Below are 23,393 nucleotides of genomic sequence, written 5' to 3'. Positions count from 1 at the left end.
GTTTCAAACTAGAGGGCACCTCCTTTCTGCCTTCTCTTTGTAGCCTTCTTACTAGACATGAGATGAGGCCGAGGGGTGAGGTAGTTTGAGGACAACTCAGAGAATGCAACAGGGCAGCAGATGCAGTGCAGGCCTTGTCCCTGTGCTCTGAAGCACATGTGGCTGCCACTTTGAACCTTGAACATCTTCTAGACCCACTGGGCCCTGGCCCCAAGGTTAAGTTCTGTGACCAGTAGGTATTCTGTCAGCCTTAGGATAGTGGCCCTCAGACTCTGCTGCTCCCTGCCCACCCACCTGGGCTCCCCACAGACTCCCCAGAGATGATGGCATGGGCTCCTTCCTGACTTTGGTGGCAAAAGATGATGCTTGGCTCTTCCTGGGCCCCTTTCCCCACCTACACCAGACGACTCTGAGCCCAGATGCCCCCGTTGCCTGAGAAGGGCTTTGTGTCCAGAGGATGAATGATTCCTTCCAGGGAGCAGGATTTCACCACACTGGGCGGGGAGGGGGGGGATAAGCAGCTTCATGCAACCTGTTAAGTTGACAGATTCAGATGCAGCTGCTGGAGACCAAGGCTTCACGTGTTATTGGTCCTAATGTCTCTCTCAAGCTCCCCGTGAGAATAGAGATGGTGTCATTAATGAGAGGTTTTTAAAAAATGTTTTCTCAGATTTCAAAACATGAGATGGAGTTTTATTTAGACATTATATATTGGGAAAATATACTATTTACGGAAATATCTATAATCATCAACAATCATTTTAATGTACTCTCAGAAGGGGAAAAAAAACTGGCTCAGCAGCTTTCCTTTGGAGGCCAGCCATCGTGAGTTTCCCTCCCTCCCCCCACACAGGCCATTGCACAGATAAACCAGCCAGTTACCTGTGCAGACAAACCTGCAAGAGAGGTCAGCATGCCGCCTGCATGCACTGTGTGGTCCTGCCCAGGACATAACACCTTCTCCCATTATCCCCTCGCCCCTCTTGATAAAAGCTGCTCTTCCTCCTTGAGAACGATTTGCAGAACCAAGGCTCTTCCCTTTCTCTGGATGACTGCTATCTATCACCATGAAGATGCTTGATCAAATATTAATACACTGAGGTTAATAATAAGACTCTATACCCTCCCTATGCGGTATAGTCTGAGGGAGCCCTGTTAATAGCCTCCTCCATCTTTGGGACATTCTTGTGTGCTGTCAGCTTCGTTCCCAAGGGCAGGCTCTGACACCAGGCCGTGACTGTGCTCATGGCTCCTGGAAGCAGCCAGCACCCACTTGCCCCAGCCCCTGCGATAGGCCCCCCTGCACACTGCTTGGCGGCAGAGGTGCCAAGCGGGGTGTTTTCAGAGCATCGGTACCAATTGTTCATTTTCCGTTTTTATCGAGTCACTGAGAGAGAAGGACAAGGAGGCTGGTAGCAGCTGAGTCTCTGGGAGCAGTTTGGCTCCAAACCCTTTGGCCTTCAGATTCTGGAAGCTCGATCAACCAGGAAATCTCATTTTACAGTCTGGTGAGAGGGAGGTGGATCAGATAATCACACAGGTGTCTGTACATACAGACATATGTGCATAATGACAACTTATGATAAATGCTATAGCGATTTACTGAGAACTGGAAGAGTTTACAACATAACTTATGGCTTATAACTCATCCAAGGACAAGTAAGGATCTTGTTTGAGTGAGCATGAGGGGAATGGTGGGTGGAGATAGGAGGGGCAGGTAGAAGCCACATCACAGGGGGTCTTATAGTCCATGGATATCTTCAGGATCCTGGCAGGAAGCAGCAGGAAACAAAAGGGGAGGCTCTGGAACTTAATGAGGGGATTATTTGCAAAGGAATGTCAGGGTTGAAGGTCAAAGGGTGGGAACTGTAGCAGGGAGACATATAGGCTCTCAGAACAGGAGCTGTGGCCTTCAGTGGGGACCAGAGTCCCAGCCCATCAAAGTGCTTTTTGCCAGGAAGTGACATGGTTACGTTTGGGTTTTTAAAGATCACTCTGACCTCAGTGGGACAGGTTATGGACAGGAGGTACAGTTGTCCAGGAAGGAGAAGATGAGTCAGCTTGGTGGCCATAGGGGAAGAGAAAGTGGTCTATCCCAGCAGAATCATTCTTCTGTCCACCCGCTATGATCATGGGCTTTCCCTAGTTAGGTTACCTTGGCCAAGTCTCTTTTCTGCTCCTCAGAGCCTCCGTTTTCTCACCTGTAAAACGAGGGGCTCAAACCAGATGATGCTCAAGGCCTTTCCAGCTCTGGCAGCCTGGGAAGAAGGTACCTGTGGAGCAGTGCTGACCACATGCCTCTTTACCTTGAACTGTGGAGCTTCCTAGCTTGGGGAAAGGGAATCGGTCCTTTTTAGCAAATCAGTGGATTCTCCAGAAATTCTCTGTATTCATTAAAGGCTAGACTGAGGCTGTGCCACCTTGACTTCTGTGGCCTTGTGTTCTCGGCGAGTATAATGTTTCCTTGCAGCCACCAGCTGCATGCATGATAGCAATGCTTGGTATTTGCACAGCTGCCAAGCGTTCTAGGTGCTTTTTATACAGATAATCTCACCCTTCACCCACTCTGAAGCGGGCTGGGTATAGCTATTACCATGCCCCTGTATAGATGAGGTAGGTTACACCGCACAAAGTCCCAGGACAGAACTAGAATCCCAGGGTTTTAAAATCATCACTGTGTTTTTCGGATTGCAGCACCTGGGCCCTCTCGATTGTCCTTCAAAACTGCTTTATCTCCTCCTCGGCACCCCACATAAGACGCGCCTTCCCATTTTTCCTTCCACCACCCCCTTCTTGAGCCCCTTGTCAAAACCCTGAACTCATTTTTACTTCTGCCTTAGCCTCTGAATACCCTCACCTACCAGGGTCCGCTGACCCTTGTTCTGTGGTGTTCAGATCTGCTCCTGTCATTTCACTTCCATAGTTCACATTCCAGGGGACCCATGTCACTTGAAGCAGAGAGCTGGTTTCCCTGTGCAATCCCATTCATACAGGGCAGTTAGAATCACTGTCCTCCAACAAATTTTTAGTGATCAGTTGCTTCTTTACTTAAGAACTTCTAGGCTGTTCTTTACCTGAAATATAAAGTTCAGATTCCCTAGACTGTCCTTCGACTTCTTTCTTGGCTCTGGGTAAGTTAACTGCTTCTTACCTCATACCCAAAATATGCACACAAGTACGCGTACATGCACATACGAGTATATGCACAGACACACAGACACACATTTGCCAGTTTCCACCTGAGGGCTTTGAACAAGAGTCCCTTCCTTCTCTGCCATTCTAAAACCATTATCTTCAAACTTCAGAGCAAAACTAGTCTTCTTCAAAAACAACGGTTTTATTTAAGCTGGTCCATGATAACTTGTTTTCTTTTCCTGCAATATAAAAAGACCCCATTTTACTTAAAAAACAGCAGGGTGATTACTTTTATATCTTTAAATATTCGTATTATACAAGAATATATACTTAGTGTAGAAAAGGTTTAAAAAGCAAATTTGAAGAAAGAAAACTAGAGACGTTGGTAATGTCCCATATAAATATGTTAATGCCTTATAGCTATATGACTGTATAAATATTCAAATGTTGTCTGTATTATAATCTTAGAATCTATTTCACTGAGCAATATACCATAAACATCTTTTCATGTTTATAAACATGCAGATAATAATTTTCATGGCTATATAGTCTTCCTTTTTCTAATGTACCCCAGTCTAGTTAACCAGCATTTTAGTGTTCAACTCGGATCATTTACAGCAAGCTTTCTGTGAGCCAGGTATTGTTTTAAACATGTTCCATGTATCAACTCACTCATTAGTGGATACATATTTGAGGGTTTCGGTATTGTGGGTTTTTTGGCCTCAAACTAAAACTTTGAAGGAGGTTATAAAGGAATGATCACTCCGTCACAATACCCAGGCAGTAATTCTAGCTAGCTGGTCAGACAGGAAGGTGAGTTTTTTGAGGGCAAGCCCTGACAGGTAGGGAGGAATGAAAATGGCCATAGCCTGGGAAGGAAAGGGAGAGGAACAGATAGGAATGGAGAGGCCTGGGTTTGGTGTCGGCAGAGGCACGCATGATTCTGAGTCAGGCTGTGCACTAGCAGGGTTAGGCCTCCAGAAATAAGGCCAGGCCTTACTGAGGCCTCCTTTCCACAGCAGGTCTCTGCAGGGTGGCCCAGGTCCGCTGGGGACAGCAGACCCAGTGCAGGGCCCCCTCCCCCGCCTGTCTGCACCACCAGGGTTCCTAGCCCAGCTGGCTCCAGGCTACCCGCCTCTGCTGCACTTGGAAGGCTTCCGGTGAGCGCTGGGGCCATGCTGGGAGTGAATGTGCTGAGCCTGCTGGTGTGGAGCAGCAGAGCCAATGAGCTAACGGAAGTTCATCCCTACCCCTGGGCCTTTTCTCTCCTGACGCTTATCATTAGTCTCTTGGAATCTTGCCCATGTCTCAACAACACTCAGTGTTTCGGGGTGCTGGCGATCCTGGGCATGTTCACCCCAGCCTTCAAGTAAAAGGCAGCCAGGAGGCCTGCCGCCTGCCTGAGCTCTAAACCTACGCCTCCAATATTTTGGGGTCCAGGAGGCATCATCATTCATGTGTTAAAAACTGGGGAGATCTGCACTGATTTATATGCCAGCCAAGCAGCTGAGAATTAAATTCTATATCCCTAGCTAGACACACTTTCTTACCTTTTGCCAGGCAAAAATAACACCCATGTAATGAAGTTTTAGCATTCTTAAAGACAGGAAAAAGAGAGAAAAGAAAGGACTTTAGTGTTTTGAGACATCTCTACAGGGCCTAAAAATTTCAGCCTCTTGTTCAAAGCTCCACAACCAACTGGGAGGGCTCGTCTCTTAAAGAACAGATCTGTTTACTAGGGGAAGCACTGTGGGCTGCAACTGACTCTGCTGGCTCTAAACAAGCCCCAGAAGAAATGCAACTGCTTTCTGTCCAGTATGCCCTCAAAACCTTAGTCACATTTTACCGAAGCAGTCTTTGAAATCAGGAAAGTAGTTTAATTGGCTGCCAACCAAAGAGTAAGGGGGCTTTTCCCCCTGAGATTTTGCCCAGAGGCTCAGAATGAATGAATGCCATTGCAATTTTATATTTAGTTAAGATTTGCGTAGTCAGTAGTAGTCTTTTTCCTTCTCTTGGAAGTTTTATTTAGATGGCTGTCACTGAAGTCTTTATAGACTCATATGACTCTAGGGCTCGTCATCTTTGTAACAGAGGATGTCTGCCTCAAGGAGAGGAGCTGCCCTCTCGTCCTTGAATTCCCCACCTCCACCCGGCGCCTGACACCGCTTGGCTGTACAGTAACACTTGCTGAATGAATGAACCAATGAATAAAGGGTGTGAGTCCGTAACACTGAACTAGTCTTGCAGTAGGAAGGAACTGGAGGCTGTGAGCTTCAGGAACCTGCAGGATTATACCCATGAGGCGGTGCTGGCAGGACTGCTCTTTTCCTTGCCGTTAAAACAGATATTTAATAATTTAAGAAGCCAAGCCTTCCTCGGTTTGGGCTCAACTGAGCAGACGGTTACTCTGCTCCCAAGGAACTGGCATTCCCTCCTGGCTGGGCCGCTCTGAGTCTGCCCTGGCTGTGACCAACCCTCCGGGATCCTCTGACCCAGGCCCAGCCATAGTGCCAGGTCAGGTCCTGCCTGGAATCTTCACCCGAAGTGCCCAGTAGCCAGTTGTCACAAACCGTTCATTATAGCAAAGAGAACTAGGGTTCTCTCCTCTTCCTCTCCTCTCTCCCTTTGCTTCTATCTCTCTGCCACTCTTCTCTCTCTTTTACCTCTCCCCTGTTCTCTCTTCTGTCCCAGCCTTCTGTCCTCAGCACCTTGTTGAAGCTTCCCAGCCCTAACTGGACAGGTTGCCAGCCTCTGTTTTCAGAGGTGCTAAGGAGAACCCCACTTGAACTTGTACAGCATGTTCAAGTTTGGCCGATGCTGATTTAGGGTGTGGAGGGTATCATGTCCGCTTCCAAGGTCTGAAGATGGAGAACCTCTGCATTTTTCTGTGAAAAAGATAGTGTAATGCCATGAATAGCCCCTAGTCTGAGCCTCCATTAGCCCTCCCCCATGTGGGTCACGTATCCCACGGAGTCTCATTGTCTCCTTGTTCATCATTCTTCTCTCCCTACCAGGAGCTCCTTGAAGGCAGGTCATTTGTTTTGCCTTACGTGTCAGCTGGCTATCACCACCAATAGGAGCTGAATAAATGTCTATACATCCAGCCACAATATAGCTATGGAGCACCTACTGTGTGCCAGGCTCCAGGCCTTGGGGCTAGAGAGGTGAACAAGGCAAAATTCCCTGGGCCTGCGTTCTTGCAGGAGAGAGAGACTTTCGAGCGTGAAGTACAAGCGTGAAGGGAGATATCAATGAGACGTACAAGTGCAAGGCTCAGGGCACACAAGGCGAGATCTGACCTAGGTGAGGAGTCGTGTTTACACCGACTCCTAGGGGATGAAGAGGAGTTAAGGAAAGCGGTGGGGTGAGGAAGGAGTCAAGAGAGGCTATTGTAGCAGAGGGAGTATTTGCTGGGTGGGTGATTGGTGAACCTGGCATTGAAATCTGAGCTCACTGGCACAGTAGTACAGAGCATCCTGACGGGCACAGGAAAACAGATGGCTGAATGAGGGGCGTCTTGATACTGTGCATAGAATGTGGTGGTGGAAGTTATCTCTTCATTGTCCCAGTCATGGCACGTGAATCCGTGTTGCCAAAAGGCTGTGCTCTGATTACCAATGCTCCCAGGAAGGGTGTGGAACAGATACACCAACCTCCTCATGCAGGCATGGGGGACGCTGGGATTCTGTAAAGCCCTCCAGCCCCATGTCATTGCACACTGACCTTGCCAACCTTGGGAACCTCACTGGGGACTCTTCTTCCCACCCAGATGAGCGGGAAGTTGTTCAGAAGAAGACTTTCACGAAATGGGTGAACTCGCACCTGGCCCGTGTGTCCTGTCGCATCACTGACCTCTACAGGGACCTGCGGGACGGAAGGATGCTCATCAAGCTGCTGGAGGTGCTCTCTGGAGAGATGCTGGTAAAGCCCCTTTCTCTGCTGTGGCCACTTGCCCTGGGCCCGGTGGCTGGGGCCCTTCAGGAAAGATATGGTCTGGGGGTAGCTCCAGTTCTCACGGCCTTCCAAGGCTTCTCCCTGTCCTTTTGGGAATTTTCATTACTTAATGTGAGATGTCCATAGGGCTGACTGGGTTCTCTGACCTCTTCTCACAATTTCTTGCCTCCTTCTGGCCTCTTCCACGCTTTCATGCTTCTGCCAGAAGCCATGCAGAACTTGACTTTCTCCACTAGGGGTCTGGGCATCTGTCGCTGGCCTGCAATGGTCCATCCTCAGCCTCCTCACACGGACTGATATATATATGGATTGGTGGATTCCCATTACCCAGCTGGAGAAATTTTCATTCTTCTTGGAACCAAGAGGAAAATGTGAAAGATAGTGTTTGTGTGTTCTGTTGCTCTTCAAACAATGGAAATTTATTATAGGCCCTCTCAGTTGTAACCTACCTGGGCGTAATGTTGCCTCTGAGGGAGAAGCAGATTAAGGTTCATGTTTTGCTCGGTTACTTCCATTGTGACCTTGGGCCTATCAGGCAGGACTTTCTTTGCCTCGTTCCCCCCACATATAAAATTGGGGAAATAATACCTGTACCTAGTGAAGTGCTCTGAGACCCTTGGGATTTGAATGAGAAGGGATCATCTTTTTCTGTTGCCTTTTCAACTCCAGGCTAAGTTCTTCCTCTTACCCCGCACTGAAAGCCCACTAGAGAGACTTACCACTGGGAACCTTTTGATGGTGTGGTCACTCATCGGTGGTGGTCCCCCTGAGTTTTGTCTGGAGCCATTTGGGGGTGGGGAGGAGGAGGTTGGATGGAGGTGGAATGGACCCATTATCAATCACCAAACTAAAAGCCACTCTTACCACCAAACAGCAGTAAATAGTTCTTATCACTATGTCCGGCACATAGTAAGTGCTCAGCTAACTATTGGTTATGTTACTGTGTTTGAATGCCATGTCTCACCCACTCGGAAGGCTTCATTGAGACCCAGGCTGGGTACCAGTGCAGGTCAGTTGCAGGGTCCTTGAGGATGGAGCCTCTGAACTTTCCCAAAAGGATAGGGTTAGAAAGTGTCAAGGGGTGAGCATGGGAGCTGGAACATAGCCAGGACAGTGGAAGGCGAGTGCTGATGACAGGAGCTGGTCCAGGCTGCAACCATCTGTGTAGTAACTGTGAGGTCCCTCCATGCCCACGGGGCCACTGCTGTCCCTCAGCCAAAGCCCACAAAGGGGAAGATGCGCATCCACTGCCTGGAGAATGTGGACAAGGCCCTGCAGTTCCTCAAGGAGCAGCGTGTGCACCTGGAGAACATGGGCTCCCACGACATCGTGGACGGCAACCACCGCCTGGTCCTGGGCCTCATCTGGACCATGATCCTTCGCTTCCAGGTGGGTTCCTGGGGTGGGCGGATCGATGGAAGGAGTGAAGGGAGCCTCTCTGGGCCACACAGGGAGGGCTTGGTGAATCAAGTGTGAGTGTGCACATTCCGGGAGGCTGGAAACCTGTCCTGTGGGACAATGCTGGTAGGAAGGAGTGAGCGTCCTCTGCCTCACCAAGCTGCTGAAGCTCAGGGTGAGCAGTTCAGCCAATAGTGTAGTCTTTGAAGGAGAAAGGAGAGTTTCATAGCTGGGCTGAGATCTGGCTGGAAGATCTGCTTTTTGTCCCCTTCCCCCTACACGTGTTACTTCTTGGTTTGGGACATAATTTGATTCAGAAATTGCAAAAACAGTACAGAAGATCTGCTTTTATGCTTTTTTCAGTAAGAAACTTCTCTCTTCCCACCCTGAAATTTAAGTTTCACTTTTTTTGTAAGGAAATTTAGAAAGGAAGCAGGGCCTCCCACCCGCTGGTTTGTGGACAGAAAGAACCTTGTCGGAGGAGGGAAGAACAGGGAGGAGAAGGAGGGCACTCAGCTTGCAGATGACGGTCTTATGCACGTGGTCTTGGGTGTCCCGTCTAATTGTGTATAACTAACGGCAGAACTAGGAAGAATGAAAAGGCAAAAGAAGCTCCTGATCAAAACACAGTATCTTCCAATATTTGTGCTGTTCCGTGGTTTAATTGGGCTTTGCTCCTCCTGAGGAGAAGTCTGGCATCTTGTCGTTTATTCTCAGCATCCCATCAGAGTGATCAAGTTAGAGCCATCTCGTGTGACATGAGGAAGCCATACCTGTGCATTGCCACTGACTAAGGCAGGGAACCAGGCCACCAGGACCCGGGGCCTCAGGCTGTGGTGTTGCTGCAGGGCTGACAATGCAGAAGGCTGGCTAGGGAGAAGGAAAGGAGGAGAGAGCCCCCCAGGAAGAGCAGGAAAGCACCGAGCAAGATGCAAATCTAACTCCTCTCCCCATTGTTCCTGTGCCTCCAGATTCAGGACATCGTTGTCCAAACTCAGGAAGGTCGTGAAACGCGCTCGGCCAAGGATGCGTTGCTGTTATGGTGTCAGATGAAGACGGCAGGGTATGCCCAGGGAACCAGCCAGCACCACGTGTCCCCACTACCCACTTAGGCCCCCATGCCCTGCCATCCCCAAGGGATGTGACATCATCACCCGGAACTATAGCAGCTTCAACGTCAATGACGCAGAGTCTGTCCTGACCTGATTCTCTGAGGCCTGGGTCAGACTGTGGGGTCTGTTGGGCGTGTGAGTCTCTTGGGCCCACCTTACCGGGGAGTCTCTTTGTGTGGTTTCACGGCCACCCTCATGTTAAAGCGGCTTGAGGAGGGACAGGTCCATTCTTCTCCTGGTGTATAGGCCCCTCAGTTCATACACTTGTTTGGGACCTGAAAGAACCTATTTCTTAGGCCTAATGTTTCTCTTGGATGCAGCTACCCCCACGTCAATGTCACCAACTTCACCTCCAGCTGGAAGGACGGCCTGGCCTTTAATGCCCTGATCCACAAGCACCGGTAAGAGGGATGAGAGGGCTGTGGGAAGAGACAGATCCCCTGCGGCTCTTTGGACACATTGCACTCAGCATGTAGGTTACTGTTCATGCTTCACAGGAATGTCACCTCCACTGGTCCTTCTCCTCTCACCCTCCTCAGCCCTGCCTCCCTTAAATCCCAGTCACACCTGCTGCCGCCGTCCCCTGCTCTGGTGCCATTTCCTCCTCTCACTTCTCCTGCCCAGCCACCTCACTCCATCCGCCCAGGGTCTGCGCATCCTGCTGGGGCCGCCCTGTGGATGGGAATGCCATGGCCACAACTCCCTTCTGACAGTTTGGCTTTGTCCCCAGGCCTGACCTGATCGACTTCGATAAGCTGAAGGACTCCAACGCCCGGCACAACCTGGAGCACGCATTCGATGTAGCCGAGCGTCAGCTGGGCATTATCCCGCTCCTCGACCCCGAAGGTGAGCGACTCCCACTCCAGCCTTGACTGCAGCGCTCGTTGTGCTAAAGGGAACGCTGGACTGACAGTGCACCTGGCGGAGTCTAGGCTGGGTGCTGGGTGAGCCATGGCACAGTGAGGGGCTGCTGGCCAGGCAGGGCTCTGCTCCGGGCCTGCTCTTCATCTCCAAGTTGGTTCCCGACACCTCACCTGGCTTGATTGGGGGTTCATTGTAGGCTTTGGGTCCTTCTTTCTTCTTTTATAATTTGTAGTCCTAATACGGATTTCATCTTCTCGCTAAAATCTCAGGCCCATTACTCTTCCATTCTCACCCTGCTGGTTGTCACATGGTGCCTATAGTTAAAATTCATGCTGTAGAAACAGGGAGATAAACCCCCTGAGCACGAGGTTTCCGGCTTCCAGTGTGGTCCTGAGAGCACCCTTTCCCCTTGCAGATGTCTTCACAGAAAACCCTGATGAGAAATCCATTATCACCTACGTGGTGTCATTTTACCACTACTTCTCCAAGATGAAGGTGCTGGCAGTGGAGGGCAAGCGTGTCGGCAAGGTACCAAGCTGTCTCATAACCAGTGTCACCTCATCTTCCTGTTTGCCACACCTGGGCCTTGACTGAGATGCCCCCTTTCCATCCCAAGAGCTTTGTGTCTGGGCTCCAGCTACAGTTGGTGCGGGTGGGAGGGGAGCGTAGATCACCCCAGCAACTTCCTCTGAAGCCCAGCGAATGACTGCTATGCCGAATTCCAAAGCAGGTTGATGGTCTGTTCTGAAAGATGCCATAGCCTGCAGCTCTGAGCCCATCTTCCACCTGCGGGCCCATGTCTCATAAACATTCCCACAGGAACAAAACAGGTTTCTATTTGTTGGTTTATTACGATTTCAGGCCTCTTAGGCTCCCATGGTATACCAGGAACCCATGCACAGGCCCTCATGCCAGATTCCTTTCCCCTGCTGGGTCCTTAGCTCCTCAAGGGTAGGGGCCGTTTCTCATTCGTGTTTGTGTGCCCGGTGTTTAGCGAAGATAGTGCCCGGAATCCTTCTATTCCTAATATGCATTGGAAAATAAACAAGACCTTGGCCCCTCAGTGACTGGTGTCCTGGCACAGTGAGATTCTTAGTCTTTTATAGGGTTAAGGGAAGGGAGAGCTGCTCCTGGACCTGGCAGGGCAGCTCCCTACTGACGTTGCCAGGCTACTTCCAGGCCACTCCTGCCTTAGCAACAGTCTTGGGCTCAAACCCAACGTAGAGCACTCCAGGGCTTGAGAGGAGGAGGACCACCACTATTGGAGTCCTTGGTGGTGTCACAGCTTTTCCAATGAGGATGAGTGATAAGGTGATTCCTAGGTAATCGACCACGCCATTGAGACGGAGAAGATGATTGAAAAATACAGCGGGCTGGCCTCAGACCTGCTCACCTGGATCGAGCAGACCATCACGGTCCTGGACAGCCGCAAGTTCGCCAACTCCCTGACCGGCGTCCAGCAGCAGCTGCAGGCCTTCAGTACCTACCGCACTGTGGAGAAGCCGCCCAAGTAAGGCCCTGGCACATGGGAGAGTGGGCATCAGAGGATGAGAACCTGACTGCCGAAAGGTAGAGCCAGGCGCTGGGCCTTGAGGAGCTTATCTGGAGGCATATTCTAGAAGCTAGAGAGTTTTGCATCTGTCACCCACTTCATTCCCTCCTGGTCTCCCTGCTCCCAAGCCGTCAGCCTGTAGGAAGTGGACATGGAGGAGTAAGCCCCAACTCATAGCCCAAGAGAGTAGTTTCCCAGCTTCCTGGGGGGGAGTAGGGGTGAAATCTTAGCCATCTGAGTCTCTTCAAGGAACCTGCGCTAGAAAGTGTCTTTCTCATCTGTGCACTGAGCTGCGGGTTTGCTTTCTGGTAATAGTCTGTGTACTCTCAGCCCCACAGCACTCTGGGATACTTGTTGATCATTAAGTACATCCTCCTTTTTCTCCCTCTTCTGTCTGTCACTGCTCGTCAGCCAAGCACTCAGCCTGCCTCTCGGGACCTCTGCTCCAGCACAGTGTGTGGAGGGCCTGGGCATGTGCACATGGACACATGCACAGACACACAAACATACACGTATGTGTACACATACACGCGCACACAAACACAGGAGCATTCCAGCTCACCTGCCGTTAGCTGGTCTTGCTCTCCTGAAACAGATTTCTAGCTCATCGGCGGTACCCTCTGCCTTGTTTCTCCCCCCATCATTTCCCACATTCTTCATTCATGAATCTCAAACAAGGAAAGGTGAGACACTGAGCCTAAAATGTACTATAAACAAGTATCTGATTTCTGGTCTTACACTAACCTACTTTTAAAGACCTGAATTCAATACAGATAACATCCCCTGTGAGTCTCCCAGTCATTGCACACAGGGGTGATCCCTCTTGGTTGTGTAGACGGTGCTCAGGCCACAGCCTTCTTGAAGTACTGTGAGCAGACAGACCCATTAGGCTGGCCTCAGCATGAGGGGGACCTTGCTACAGCTGATCCTCAACTGCCAGGTGAAGGATGTGGAAGTGGGTAGTTCCTGGCATACATGCAGACGTGGGAAAGTACCCCGTAACCTGGAGCGTGGATCGCAGGTTCCAACAGCCATCATTCTGCCAGTTCTAATCTCCTGCACCTGAAATCTTCCCGGAGCCCAGCCTTTCCTTCCCGCTCAGAGCATCTGGCCTTTGGGACTTGTCAGGACAGCCAGTTCATTAGGACTCATTACGACTCAAGTGAAAGTCACCTTCAATGCAATATGTTTTTCTGTGGATGATGCTGCTTCTACCATGTTTCCCAAAAAGAAGACCTAGCCAGACTATCAGCTCTAATACATCTTTTAGAGCAAAATTTAATATAAGACCCGGTCTTATTTAACTATAACAAGACCAGGTCTTATTTAACTATAATATAAGACTCGGTCTTATATAATATAAAATAATTAATATAATATAATACCGGGTGTTATATTAATCTTTGCTCCAAAAAACACATTAGAGTTGATTTCTGGCTAGGTCTTATTTTCAGGGAAACACGGTAAGGTTTTATTGATTCAATTAAAAACTGACTAACGAGCTCGTCAGAAGCCTTCATCATTTGCTGAACAGGGGAGAGTTTCTTTGTATTGCCTGGTAAAACTTGGAATTCCCAGAATACTCCAGTTAGCCATTTCCCTAGAGGAGCAAATAAATGATAAGCAAATGCTGTTGTAGCTGTTGTGTTTTCTCTCATTTGTATTATAAAAACTTAGGCCCCACTAGGTCTCAGTTGGTGAGTATGATAGATGTTTCAGCAGGTAAATAGACCTATAGACCCTCTTCACTTTTTATTTTTAAGGGAAATATGCTTTGGTGTCCAAGCTCCAAGCTGCCAGAGTTCCATGTTGACTTCGGCAAACAAGTTGGCTGATGGGATCTGGACACTAATCTCCCTACCTCTGTTTTCCCGACAGGTTTCAGGAGAAGGGGATTCTGGAAGTCTTACTTTTTACCATCCAGTCCCGGATGAGAGCCAACAATCAGAAAGTGTACACGCCCCATGATGGGAAACTAGTGTCTGATATCAACCGGGTACAGTAGCGTTTTCCATTACATGTTGCCTGTAGTTTGATTGAGTTCCCAATAAGGGGAATGGTCACTGGAGAGGGTTAAACTAAGCCACTTTCTGTGGTGTTATTAACTACACATACTGGCAGTTTTGGAGTGCTATTGAATCTAGTTCTGAGAGGTCAAACTCAACCCACAGTTCATTAATTTGCCCCCCCTTCAGATGCCCAGAGTCCATTTTTGGAGCCAGTCTTCATAGCCTAGTCTCTATTGAACCTTGAGTTTCTTGAAGTGTGGAATATTAACTACTTATAACAGAAGGGAAACACCTTCTGATTCTTGAGACATTCTAATTGAAAGGAGGTAGCCATTTAGTCATTAAGCATTTACTGAGCACCCACAAAGGCAAATAATAATGTATTGGGCCAAGTGTCTGAGGCAGGTTTAGGGGAGGAAGGAATAGGGCGTTCATGACCAGGGGTCCCCGAACCTTTGGTTGGCCTGCACATGAAAGCCAAAAGGCTCTGCTTGGATTTTTGAAATCATTCAGTGTTAGGCAAAAGAGATGGAAACTCCCAACCCAGGTGTTCCTCTTGTGCCTCAAGAATTCTCCCCGTCTCTGGTGCAGGCCTGGGAAAGCCTGGAGGAAGCAGAGTATCGGCGGGAGCTGGCCTTGAGAAATGAGCTCATTCGGCAGGAGAAGCTGGAACAGTTGGCCCGGCGCTTTGACCGAAAGGCCGCCATGAGAGAGACGTGGCTCAATGAAAACCAGCGCCTTGTGGCCCAGGTAATGGGGGCCACACTTAGGGATGACAGGAGAGGTGAAGCTTTCCAGAGCCCTCAGCAGTCAGCTGGGCTGGAGTCCGAGCTGGCCTCTCAGTGGCCGTGGATAAGCCTGTCCACAGGCCTTGCATCCCAGCTCCCCAGAATTGGGTACATCAAAATTAACATCTGAGGAAGAACTCACCAGGATTTATTACATCTCATTTTTAGGGAAAGAGCCTCAATCCAAAACTGGCCCCCAAAGTTGTCTTATTTGAGCCAGTAGCATCAACTAAAGCCAGGGTTCAAGCTGTCATTAGACAGTGGTCCTCCAGGGATGCGATGAAAACAGAGTGCATCTTGTGTGTGTCAGACGTGCCCTTTGGACTCTGGCCTCTAGGACTCTGTCATATTTCACTAGCTAAAAATTGACCCCAGGCCTGATTATCTGTGACTGCATCTGTTCCTTCTTACTTGGAGCTTAGAATCAAATTAAATTGCGTCCAGAAAGGGGAAAACAAGTGTCTGAGAGAGCTGAAGAGTGTGCATGCACCCTAGATAACACAGGGTAAGCCATCTGTTTACAGCTGCATGGTTTCCAATTCAGAAGCCCCTTCCTGCCCAGAATCAGGCAGGTCCATTCAAGGCAGGGTGGTGAGTGGCAGCAGGTGGAGAAAGGGCCCTACTAGTACTATATGTACAGCATACCTACACGCATGACATAGTGAGTAAAATCTTGAGCCTCTTTTAAAAGTTCTTGTGAGACATTTAGTCTTTGGAATTTGGCTCCAATAAGATAGGCTGAAAGAGACGGCAGAGCTCCATCTTTGGGAATGATCTTTCCCATCCAGCAGGTGTTCCAAAGGGACCTGCTGCTTCTTTGCATTTGGGGACTAGCCAAGGGGAGCCTGGCTGAGCCACCGGTGTTTCTCCCTGTGGGGCAGGATAACTTCGGGTACGACCTGGCAGCTGTGGAGGCCGCCAAGAAGAAGCACGAGGCCATCGAGACCGACACGGCCGCCTACGAGGAACGAGTTAGGGCCCTGGAGGACCTGGCCCAGGAGCTGGAGAAGGAGAACTACCACGACCAGAAGCGCATCACGGCCCGCAAGAACAACATCCTGCGCCTGTGGAACTACCTGCAGGAGCTGCTGAGGTCCCGGCGCCAGAGGCTGGAGACAACCCTGGCTCTGCAGAAGCTCTTCCAGGACATGCTGCACAGCATCGACTGGATGGATGAGATCAAGGTGGGCCTGGGGCCGCCCATCCTTCACACTCCCTCGCCCACCTCAGGCCTCAGCGCCAGCTCTGCAGTTAGGCTATGCTTCCTTAGACGCCTCCCAGCCAGTCTTGTCCCTGGGTCAGAATGGAGAAACTGAGGCAGCCCAGGACCTGGCTGCATCTGCCTATATCGTGACCTTCTTGGCTCACTCTGCTCCAGACAAGTAACCAGCCCAGGTCTGCTCTATCCCCATGATCTAGAAATCTTGGGTTCATAGTAGCACGGGCACCAGCCTGCAGGGCCTGGAGACTTAGGCCCTGAGTAATCATGATTCGCCACTGGTTAGAATCCAGACCTCCCAACATAGCATCCAGGAGGTCTGAATCTCCTCTCCCTCCACTGCTCTCAGCTGAGCATACACATCAGAGTGACCGTGGAGCTGTCTAAAACTTCACATGCCCCCAAACGTGGGGCAAATGCAGGAGATAGAGTAGGTGGCTCGGGCTTCTGTAAGATGATCCAAGAATGATTCTGATGGGCACCCCCGTAGGAACTCCTGCTCTGTAGCCTCTCCCATGCTGAGCAGCAGCCATTTTCCAGCTGCATTGACTCACCCCGGACCCAGATACCATGGACACCGCCTTTCGAGGGGTCTCTTCCCCAAGCAGGTGGGTCTCTTCACCTCTCTTCACCTTCATTCCCTCCACTCTGTCTGTCCTCTTTGCCAGGCTCACATCTTGTCTGCTGAGTTCGGGAAGCACTTGTTGGAGGTGGAGGACTTGCTACAAAAGCATAAGTTGATGGAGGCTGACATCACCATCCAAGGGGAGAAAGTGAAGGCCATCACCACTGCCACCCTGCCATTCACTGAGGAGAAAGGTGAGAATTTGAATGTCTGCCTGTTGAGGCCTCTGGAGCCAGAGCCCATCCTTTGGCGCAGCACTCCAGCACCCCAGCTTGGATAAATCCCCTAGCTTTAGAATTCTGCTTCTTTCATCAATTAATGGTGCAGGAAAGAAGCTTGAGGGATAGCAAAATTTTCCAGAGACCAGACAACTGCTTTGGTAACCTATGACCAATAGGTGTTTATAAGTACCAGCAAGGCATCATCCATCTTTCATTCTCTCTGCTAGTGGAGGTTATAGCAGAGACATTTAGGTTTACAGCTCAGGTCTTAAATAGGAGACCCTGTTACATCCTTAAAGAACCATCTTGAAATTTGTGTCAGGGTGGTTTTTTTTAAAACGAAAAAAAAAAAAAACAATATCACATTTCTACTGTGTGCTGACCCAACTTTTAACCTCCCTTATTCCTGAAATTTTAGTGGAAACTAATTATAAAGAACCTGGCCTGCCTTCTGAGCACCTGGGACCCCCTGCATCCATTCCCAAAGCTCCAGTGAGATAGCACCTTCTAGATCATGTGGGTTGAGCCTGGCAGCCGATCTGAAGCTTGCCCATACATGCAGCCCTTACCCCTTTCATCTTCCTTCCCCTCATTCCTCCCAGGGTACCAGCCTTGTGATCCCCAGCTCATCCAAGACCGGGTCAGCCATCTGGAGCAGTGCTTTGAGGAGCTGAGCAACATGGCAGCTGGGCGGAAGGCCCAGCTGGAGCAGTCCAAACGGCTCTGGAAGTTCTTCTGGGAGATGGATGAGGCCGAGAGCTGGATCAAGGAGAAGGAGCAGATCTACTCCTCCCTGGACTATGGCAAGGACTTGACCAGCGTGCTCATCTTGCAGCGCAAGCACAAGGCATTTGAGGACGAGCTCCGCGGGCTGGACGCCCACTTGAACCAGATCTTCCAGGAGGCCGAGGGCATGGTCGCCCGCAAGCAGTTTGGGCACCCGCAGATCGAGGCCCGAATCAAGGAGGTGTCTGCCCAGTGGGACCAGCTGAAGGAGCTGGCTGCCTTTCGCAAGAAGAACCTGCAGGATGCTGAGAACTTCTTCCAGTTCCAGGGCGATGCGGACGAGCTGAAGGCCTGGCTGCAAGACGCTCACAAGCTGCTCTCGGGCGAAGACGTGGGGCAGGACGAAGGGGCCACACGGGCCCTGGGGAAGAAGCACAAGGGTTTCCTGGAGGAGCTGGAGGAAAACCACATGGTGATGGAGCATCTGGAACAGCAGGCCCAGGGCTTCCCACAGGAGTTTCGGGATTCCCCAGATGTGACCAATCGGCTGCAGGCCCTCCGGGACCTCTACCAGCAGGTGTTGGCCCAGGCGGACCTGCGTCGGCAGAGGCTGCAGGACGCCCTGGACCTGTACACGGTGTTTGGAGAGACGGACGCCTGTGAGTTGTGGATGGGCGAGAAGGAGAAGTGGCTGGCCCAGATGGAAATCCCAGACACGCTGGAGGACCTGGAGGTGGTGAAGCACAGGTCAGAGCCAGCCCTTTTCTCCCTGCCTCCCCGCACCACGGCCTGCACGGGGCCTCCGCCTGGTGTGGCGGCAGCCCCTAGATCAGCAAGCGTGTCTTTGAGAGGCCAGGGGATGCCCTTGATTGCAGAGGCCACGCATTGGGAGTCACGGGTTCTTAACTGTCTCTGTGCCTTTGGGTACTTCATCCCTGCAGCCTTCCTCAAAATAAACAAACGGGCTTCTCTTGTCCAGTTATTCAACTACTTTTCAGCTACAGCAGCCTTTGTTCACATGAATAGAATATGGGACCCCTGACCTATAGCACAGAGGAATAGAGAGCTGATTTGATTAGGGGGGAAGTGAGAGGCCGGGACCCCACCACCTCTAGCTTTCTGGGGTAGTCCCTAAGCCACCCAACCCAGAAGGGCCACAGAGATCAGTTGTAAAGCAGCAGCCTGCAGGGCCACTCTCATTTCCAGTATTCTGATTCCATCGGCACTCCCGCGTGGGAGGCCTGCCCGCAGTCTGTGCATCTCGCGTCCCGAGCACAGACTCCTGGGAGATGAGGAGAGGTCAGCCCCTGAAACATGCTGCGGTGGTCTCGCGCTGATGCTGCGGGACCACGGCTCTTATCCCAGAAGGGGGAGCTTTCATGACCACACGGCTGCCCGTCCCTCAGCGGCTCTCCCTTCTCCTCCCCAGGGATGGAGCACCTGGCTGGGGGAGTATCCTTCAGGTCAAGGTATCAAGGCAGTGGAATTAGGGTCCAAAAGCAGTGGAATTAGGGTCCAGTGGAGGCAAGGCAGGTGTTCTCAGGTGATTAAACCCCATCATCTCTTTTTTTTGTTCCCCGGTGCCTCTCTGTGGAGCCAGTAGCCTATGTAGTAAGGAACCAAGTAAGGAGCCTGGTCCAAGAAATGCTAAACCATGACATTGGACCCATGAGCCAGCAGCAAATAGGATGTGTCAGCATATCTTTCTCCTTCTTCCCTCCCGTACCTGATCAAATATATGTAGGAGATGGAAGGAGAACGCCCGAGCTACACTTTCTGGAGACTGGGTGGCCACTGGCGATGAGCTGCCTGCTGCTGCCTCACTAATCCTCACTTCGTCCATATCAGGTTTGACATCCTGGACCAGGAGATGAAGACTTTGAAGGCTCAGATTGATGGTGTGAACCTCGCTGCCAACAGCCTGGTAGAGAGTGGCCACCCACGCAGTGGGGAGGTGAAGCAGTACCAAGATCACCTGAACACCAGGTGAGGGGTGGGTAGGACTGGGGCCGGGAGCGTCTTCTCCCGGCACCTGACACAGCCCCGGGGGTGCGGCGCAAACGTCAGGAAGCCTACATGCACTGCCAGGGTTGTACCTTCGGTGCTCCAGTCTTTCGCAGTCTCCACTAACACTGGAGCTGTGGCAGCACGGAGGAGGGACCTGTTTGGTGATGGGCCCAGGGAGGGAGAGAGAGGTGTTCACGCAGCTGCACTCACTGTGCCTGGGGGTAGGAGCGTGTAATCGTGTGATTGGCAGGGCCGATGTTCTAAGTGTGTCCATAGTTAGAATCAGGCCATATGGTACTCATGCCACATTTCCCCAGACATTCTTAGGCGGGGAAAATTACTTTCTGAGAGCTTTTAAGTACTGTCCGTAAAAGAAAGCTCATGCCTGTACCAAAATGCAACATCGGTCACAAAGCTGGCTTGAATGAAGAAGCGAATTAACAGGAAGCCTTGAGCACGCTTTGTGGTCAGAAAAAACAGGCCCTGAAGCTCCGTTAGAAAGGGGATGCTTTCAGTACATGGTGTAATTCCCCCAGAGTCCTCGAGGATCTCTGAGGACAGAGCACAGGCCTGTGTTCCGTTTGTCACCCTGGGACAAACAGCGCCACGCGTTCACCACTTCCCCATTGCCCCATTCCTTTCCCCACATTGGTGTGTGAGCCTTGCTCTGCCTGAGGCAACCTAAGAGGTGGGGTTAGGGAAGGAAAGGGTCAGCACAGTGGAGGCTCCAGTGGAGGCCTAAGGATAGGCAGGGTTGGCTGTGGGGGATACTTTGGAGCCACTAGAATGGGGCCAGTTGTCTCAGCATCCAAAGATGGGGACTGTAGTACAGGAAAATTCTGCGGTTATGCAGAGGAGGGAGAGGCCTCTTTGTTCTTCTGTAGGCTTGGAGGTAATGGGGGTGCATGTGTACACAAGTGTGAGCGTGTGCAAGACAGAAAGGAAGCACTTGTCATATCTATGTGCTGCCTTAATGAGCTATAGTCAGAGAAATCTTTGCAGCCCCCTAAGCCATGCACCATCCTAAGTGAAATATACCAGGGATTTGCCATCCTTCGGTGAGAGAGAACCTAAGGCATGAAATGAAATGGTAAGACGGTTTTCCATTAAATCTAAGAGTTGAAACATACCTGAGAAGTCGTCTACTCTAGCCATGTACCCCAGACAGCCTGTGTCCTAAACAAACACTTCCAGAGATGGGGGGCTCACTGTGCAGCCCAGCTCATTTGGGACAACACCTTTCTGGTTAGAAAGTTTGGTCTTATATTGAGTGGAAATTTGCCCCCTTGAAATTTGTAACATTGGTTCTGGCTCTGCCCTTTAGCGAGATCAAAACTTACTGTGATTCTTCCTCCCTGGGATAGCTCCTCAGATATTTTTTAAACAACTGTAAGTTTTACCTGCGCCCACAGTCCTACCTGCACGCTTCTGCTGTTCCCTCTACCAGAGGGCATCCTCCTCAAACTACGTGCTCCAAGTCCTGCCTGTCCTGCAGGCTAGTCCAGCGTCCCCTCCTTCGCACGTCCCAGATGAAATTTGTACTGGTTTACAACCTCACGTTCTACCTTGTATTATAATTACTTTTATGCTGAAGAACTTTTCTCGTAGACTATAAGCCCATGAAGAGCAATACCTTTATGTATTGCGCACAATGCTTTGCATACCACACACGTTATTGTCTGAGGCTTCTGCTGTCTGAAACAGTCTTTTCTCAAATGTAAGCCTTACTCACTTATGTTATTCAGATCTCAGCTCACATGTCAACTTATTGGAACAGTCCTCACTGACCACCCCACTGAACATATCACGTGCCTCCTTCCCACCTACCCCCTCTGCCTCTATCCCATTACCTTGCTTTAATTTTTCATTGTGGTTATCGCCACTTTGTGGATTATATACTTATTTGTCTCCGCCCACTCTAATTAGAGCAAGCACTTTGCTTTTTTCATTGCTGTATCACCAGAGCCTAGAACAGTGCCTGGCACAAGGCACATGAAGGTTGCATGATAACTGCTTAGTGAATGAGTGAACAGGGACAAAACTGAAATAACTTGCTACGTTTGGCACAAAGGAGTCATTCAAACACATGTTGCATGCATGCTTACCTTCCACTGTATGTATCCCAGTTGACCAACATTCTTTTAAATAATCTTGGGTCCAGGAACAAACCTGAACAAGCATGGCCTGACCGGTGCTGACTAGAGCTTCTTTATCAACTTCCTTCCTCTTGGAGATGGTGCAGTAGAGGGGGAAAGTGGGTTTGGGAGGCAGACTAGATCCAACCCCACCCGTCCTCTGTGTGGCTGCAGTAAGGCTACACCAGGAAAGGCCTAGCAAATCACCAGGGGTCCTCTTGCCTGGGGGCATGGCCAGACCCTAACCACTGGCTTCTGGTTGGGATCAGGGTATCTCACAACCCTGGAGCACCTCACTATCACTTCACCAACCCGGAGAATATCTTCCACTCCTTCCCCGACTTCCGAGCCTCAGCACCACCTGTGTGCCAGGCACAGAATTCCCCAGAGCTCAAGGACTTGGTGGGCTAGGAGGGGAGCAGAGAAATCCTTGGGCTCTCACTCTTCTCTCTCCTGGTATTCCAATCCTTCCAGCCTGTCTCTCCACTTCTCTTTGCAGACCTGTCTTTTAATCCAGACTAGCAGTTGTCAGACCTTGGGAATCGCCACAATGCACTTTATTTACCCAGTCCATCTGCGTAGTCCCATAACCTCCATTCCCAAGATGCTGGGGGTACAGAGATGAGTGAGACACTCAGGGTCTCCTCCTTAAATAGATCTACTCATTGAGATACAGGTGACCTCCATGAAACCTGCTCCCATCACCCCTGTCATTCCTCACAGCTCCCTTAGTCCTCTTTGCCTGGTATGTGCTATGTACATGGTACTTTATACTGTAGTTATTTTGTGAGCTTGTCTTACTTTCTCTCTAAATCATACACTCCATGAGGCAAAGCCTGGCTGTGTCTATATTGTCCCAAAGGCTAACAAAATGCTTATACGGTAAGACCTCACTGAACATCATCGATAGGTTCCATAACTTTCAGCAAATTGATGCGTAACAAAACCAATTTTACCACAGGCTAATTGACATAAACAGGTTAAGTTCCCATAGCATCTCCTCAGCATTATAACACAATAGTGAATGAAACAACATTATTCACGGAGCTACTCTATACCTTGTGCGTATTCCAGAAAAATGGGTTCGATTAGCAAATGTGCATTTGGCATACTCATGCTTATATATTACAGTGATGCAGAATGAGTAAACCGGTCCAAGGGAGGTGTCCCGGGTGATCTGAGCCCAAGGAGATGGGCAGCTCTTTAGAAGAGGCTTACTGGGGGCAGCAGACCCACCCCAGGCCCCAGGCATCTACCAGACGTTTGCTCGTTTTCTAGTTTCATTGCAGCACTGCACTTGAAGATTAAGATCGTATTTATCCATTTTAATTATAATCCCAGTTTATCCCCTTCCCTTTTCCTCTTCCTTGGCCCCTTCTTTACCAGGCCTCTCTTGCTTTAGAGCAAAAGTGACTTTTTGAGGCCCCGGGCACTTTGAACATAGTCTTAGGAATTTGAGTGGCTCTTCTAGGGAAGTTGGGACCCTACATCCTAAAGCATTCTTGAAGTTGATGATGTGGGCTTTCTAATTATTTTCAGTATTTCAAAAAATCTGTGGAAACTATATGTTTGCCTGACATTCAACTACATACAGAGCCTAACTGAGGATCATGTTTCTTTACTTACGGTTGGAATCGCATCACTGCTT

At 50.1% G+C, this 23,393-nt stretch overlaps 1 protein-coding gene across 2 annotated transcripts in view; it reads left to right on the top strand.

Moving 5' to 3' along the window:
- SPTB (spectrin beta, erythrocytic) overlaps nucleotides 1–23,393 on the top strand; it is a 116,659-nt gene that overhangs the window by 59,683 nt on the left and 33,583 nt on the right. For both annotated transcript variants that reach the window (XM_081047691.1, XM_081047690.1), the window contains 13 exons: nucleotides 6,905–7,056; nucleotides 8,305–8,478; nucleotides 9,459–9,550; nucleotides 9,920–10,000; nucleotides 10,330–10,445; nucleotides 10,879–10,991; nucleotides 11,786–11,973; nucleotides 13,894–14,011; nucleotides 14,616–14,774; nucleotides 15,694–15,996; nucleotides 16,700–16,850; nucleotides 17,480–18,350; nucleotides 19,452–19,589. In XM_081047691.1, coding sequence (XP_080903817.1) covers nucleotides 6,905–7,056; nucleotides 8,305–8,478; nucleotides 9,459–9,550; nucleotides 9,920–10,000; nucleotides 10,330–10,445; nucleotides 10,879–10,991; nucleotides 11,786–11,973; nucleotides 13,894–14,011; nucleotides 14,616–14,774; nucleotides 15,694–15,996; nucleotides 16,700–16,850; nucleotides 17,480–18,350; nucleotides 19,452–19,589 — 2,656 coding nt within the window. The remainder of the gene's footprint in view (nucleotides 1–6,904; nucleotides 7,057–8,304; nucleotides 8,479–9,458; nucleotides 9,551–9,919; nucleotides 10,001–10,329; nucleotides 10,446–10,878; nucleotides 10,992–11,785; nucleotides 11,974–13,893; nucleotides 14,012–14,615; nucleotides 14,775–15,693; nucleotides 15,997–16,699; nucleotides 16,851–17,479; nucleotides 18,351–19,451; nucleotides 19,590–23,393) is intronic.

This window comes from Rhinolophus hipposideros (assembly GCF_964194185.1).
Source record: "Rhinolophus hipposideros genome assembly, chromosome: 5".
NCBI classification, from domain to species: domain Eukaryota; kingdom Metazoa; phylum Chordata; class Mammalia; order Chiroptera; family Rhinolophidae; genus Rhinolophus; species Rhinolophus hipposideros.
Note: the sequence above shows the minus strand (reverse complement) of the source record. Positions and strands in the feature narration are given on the sequence as shown.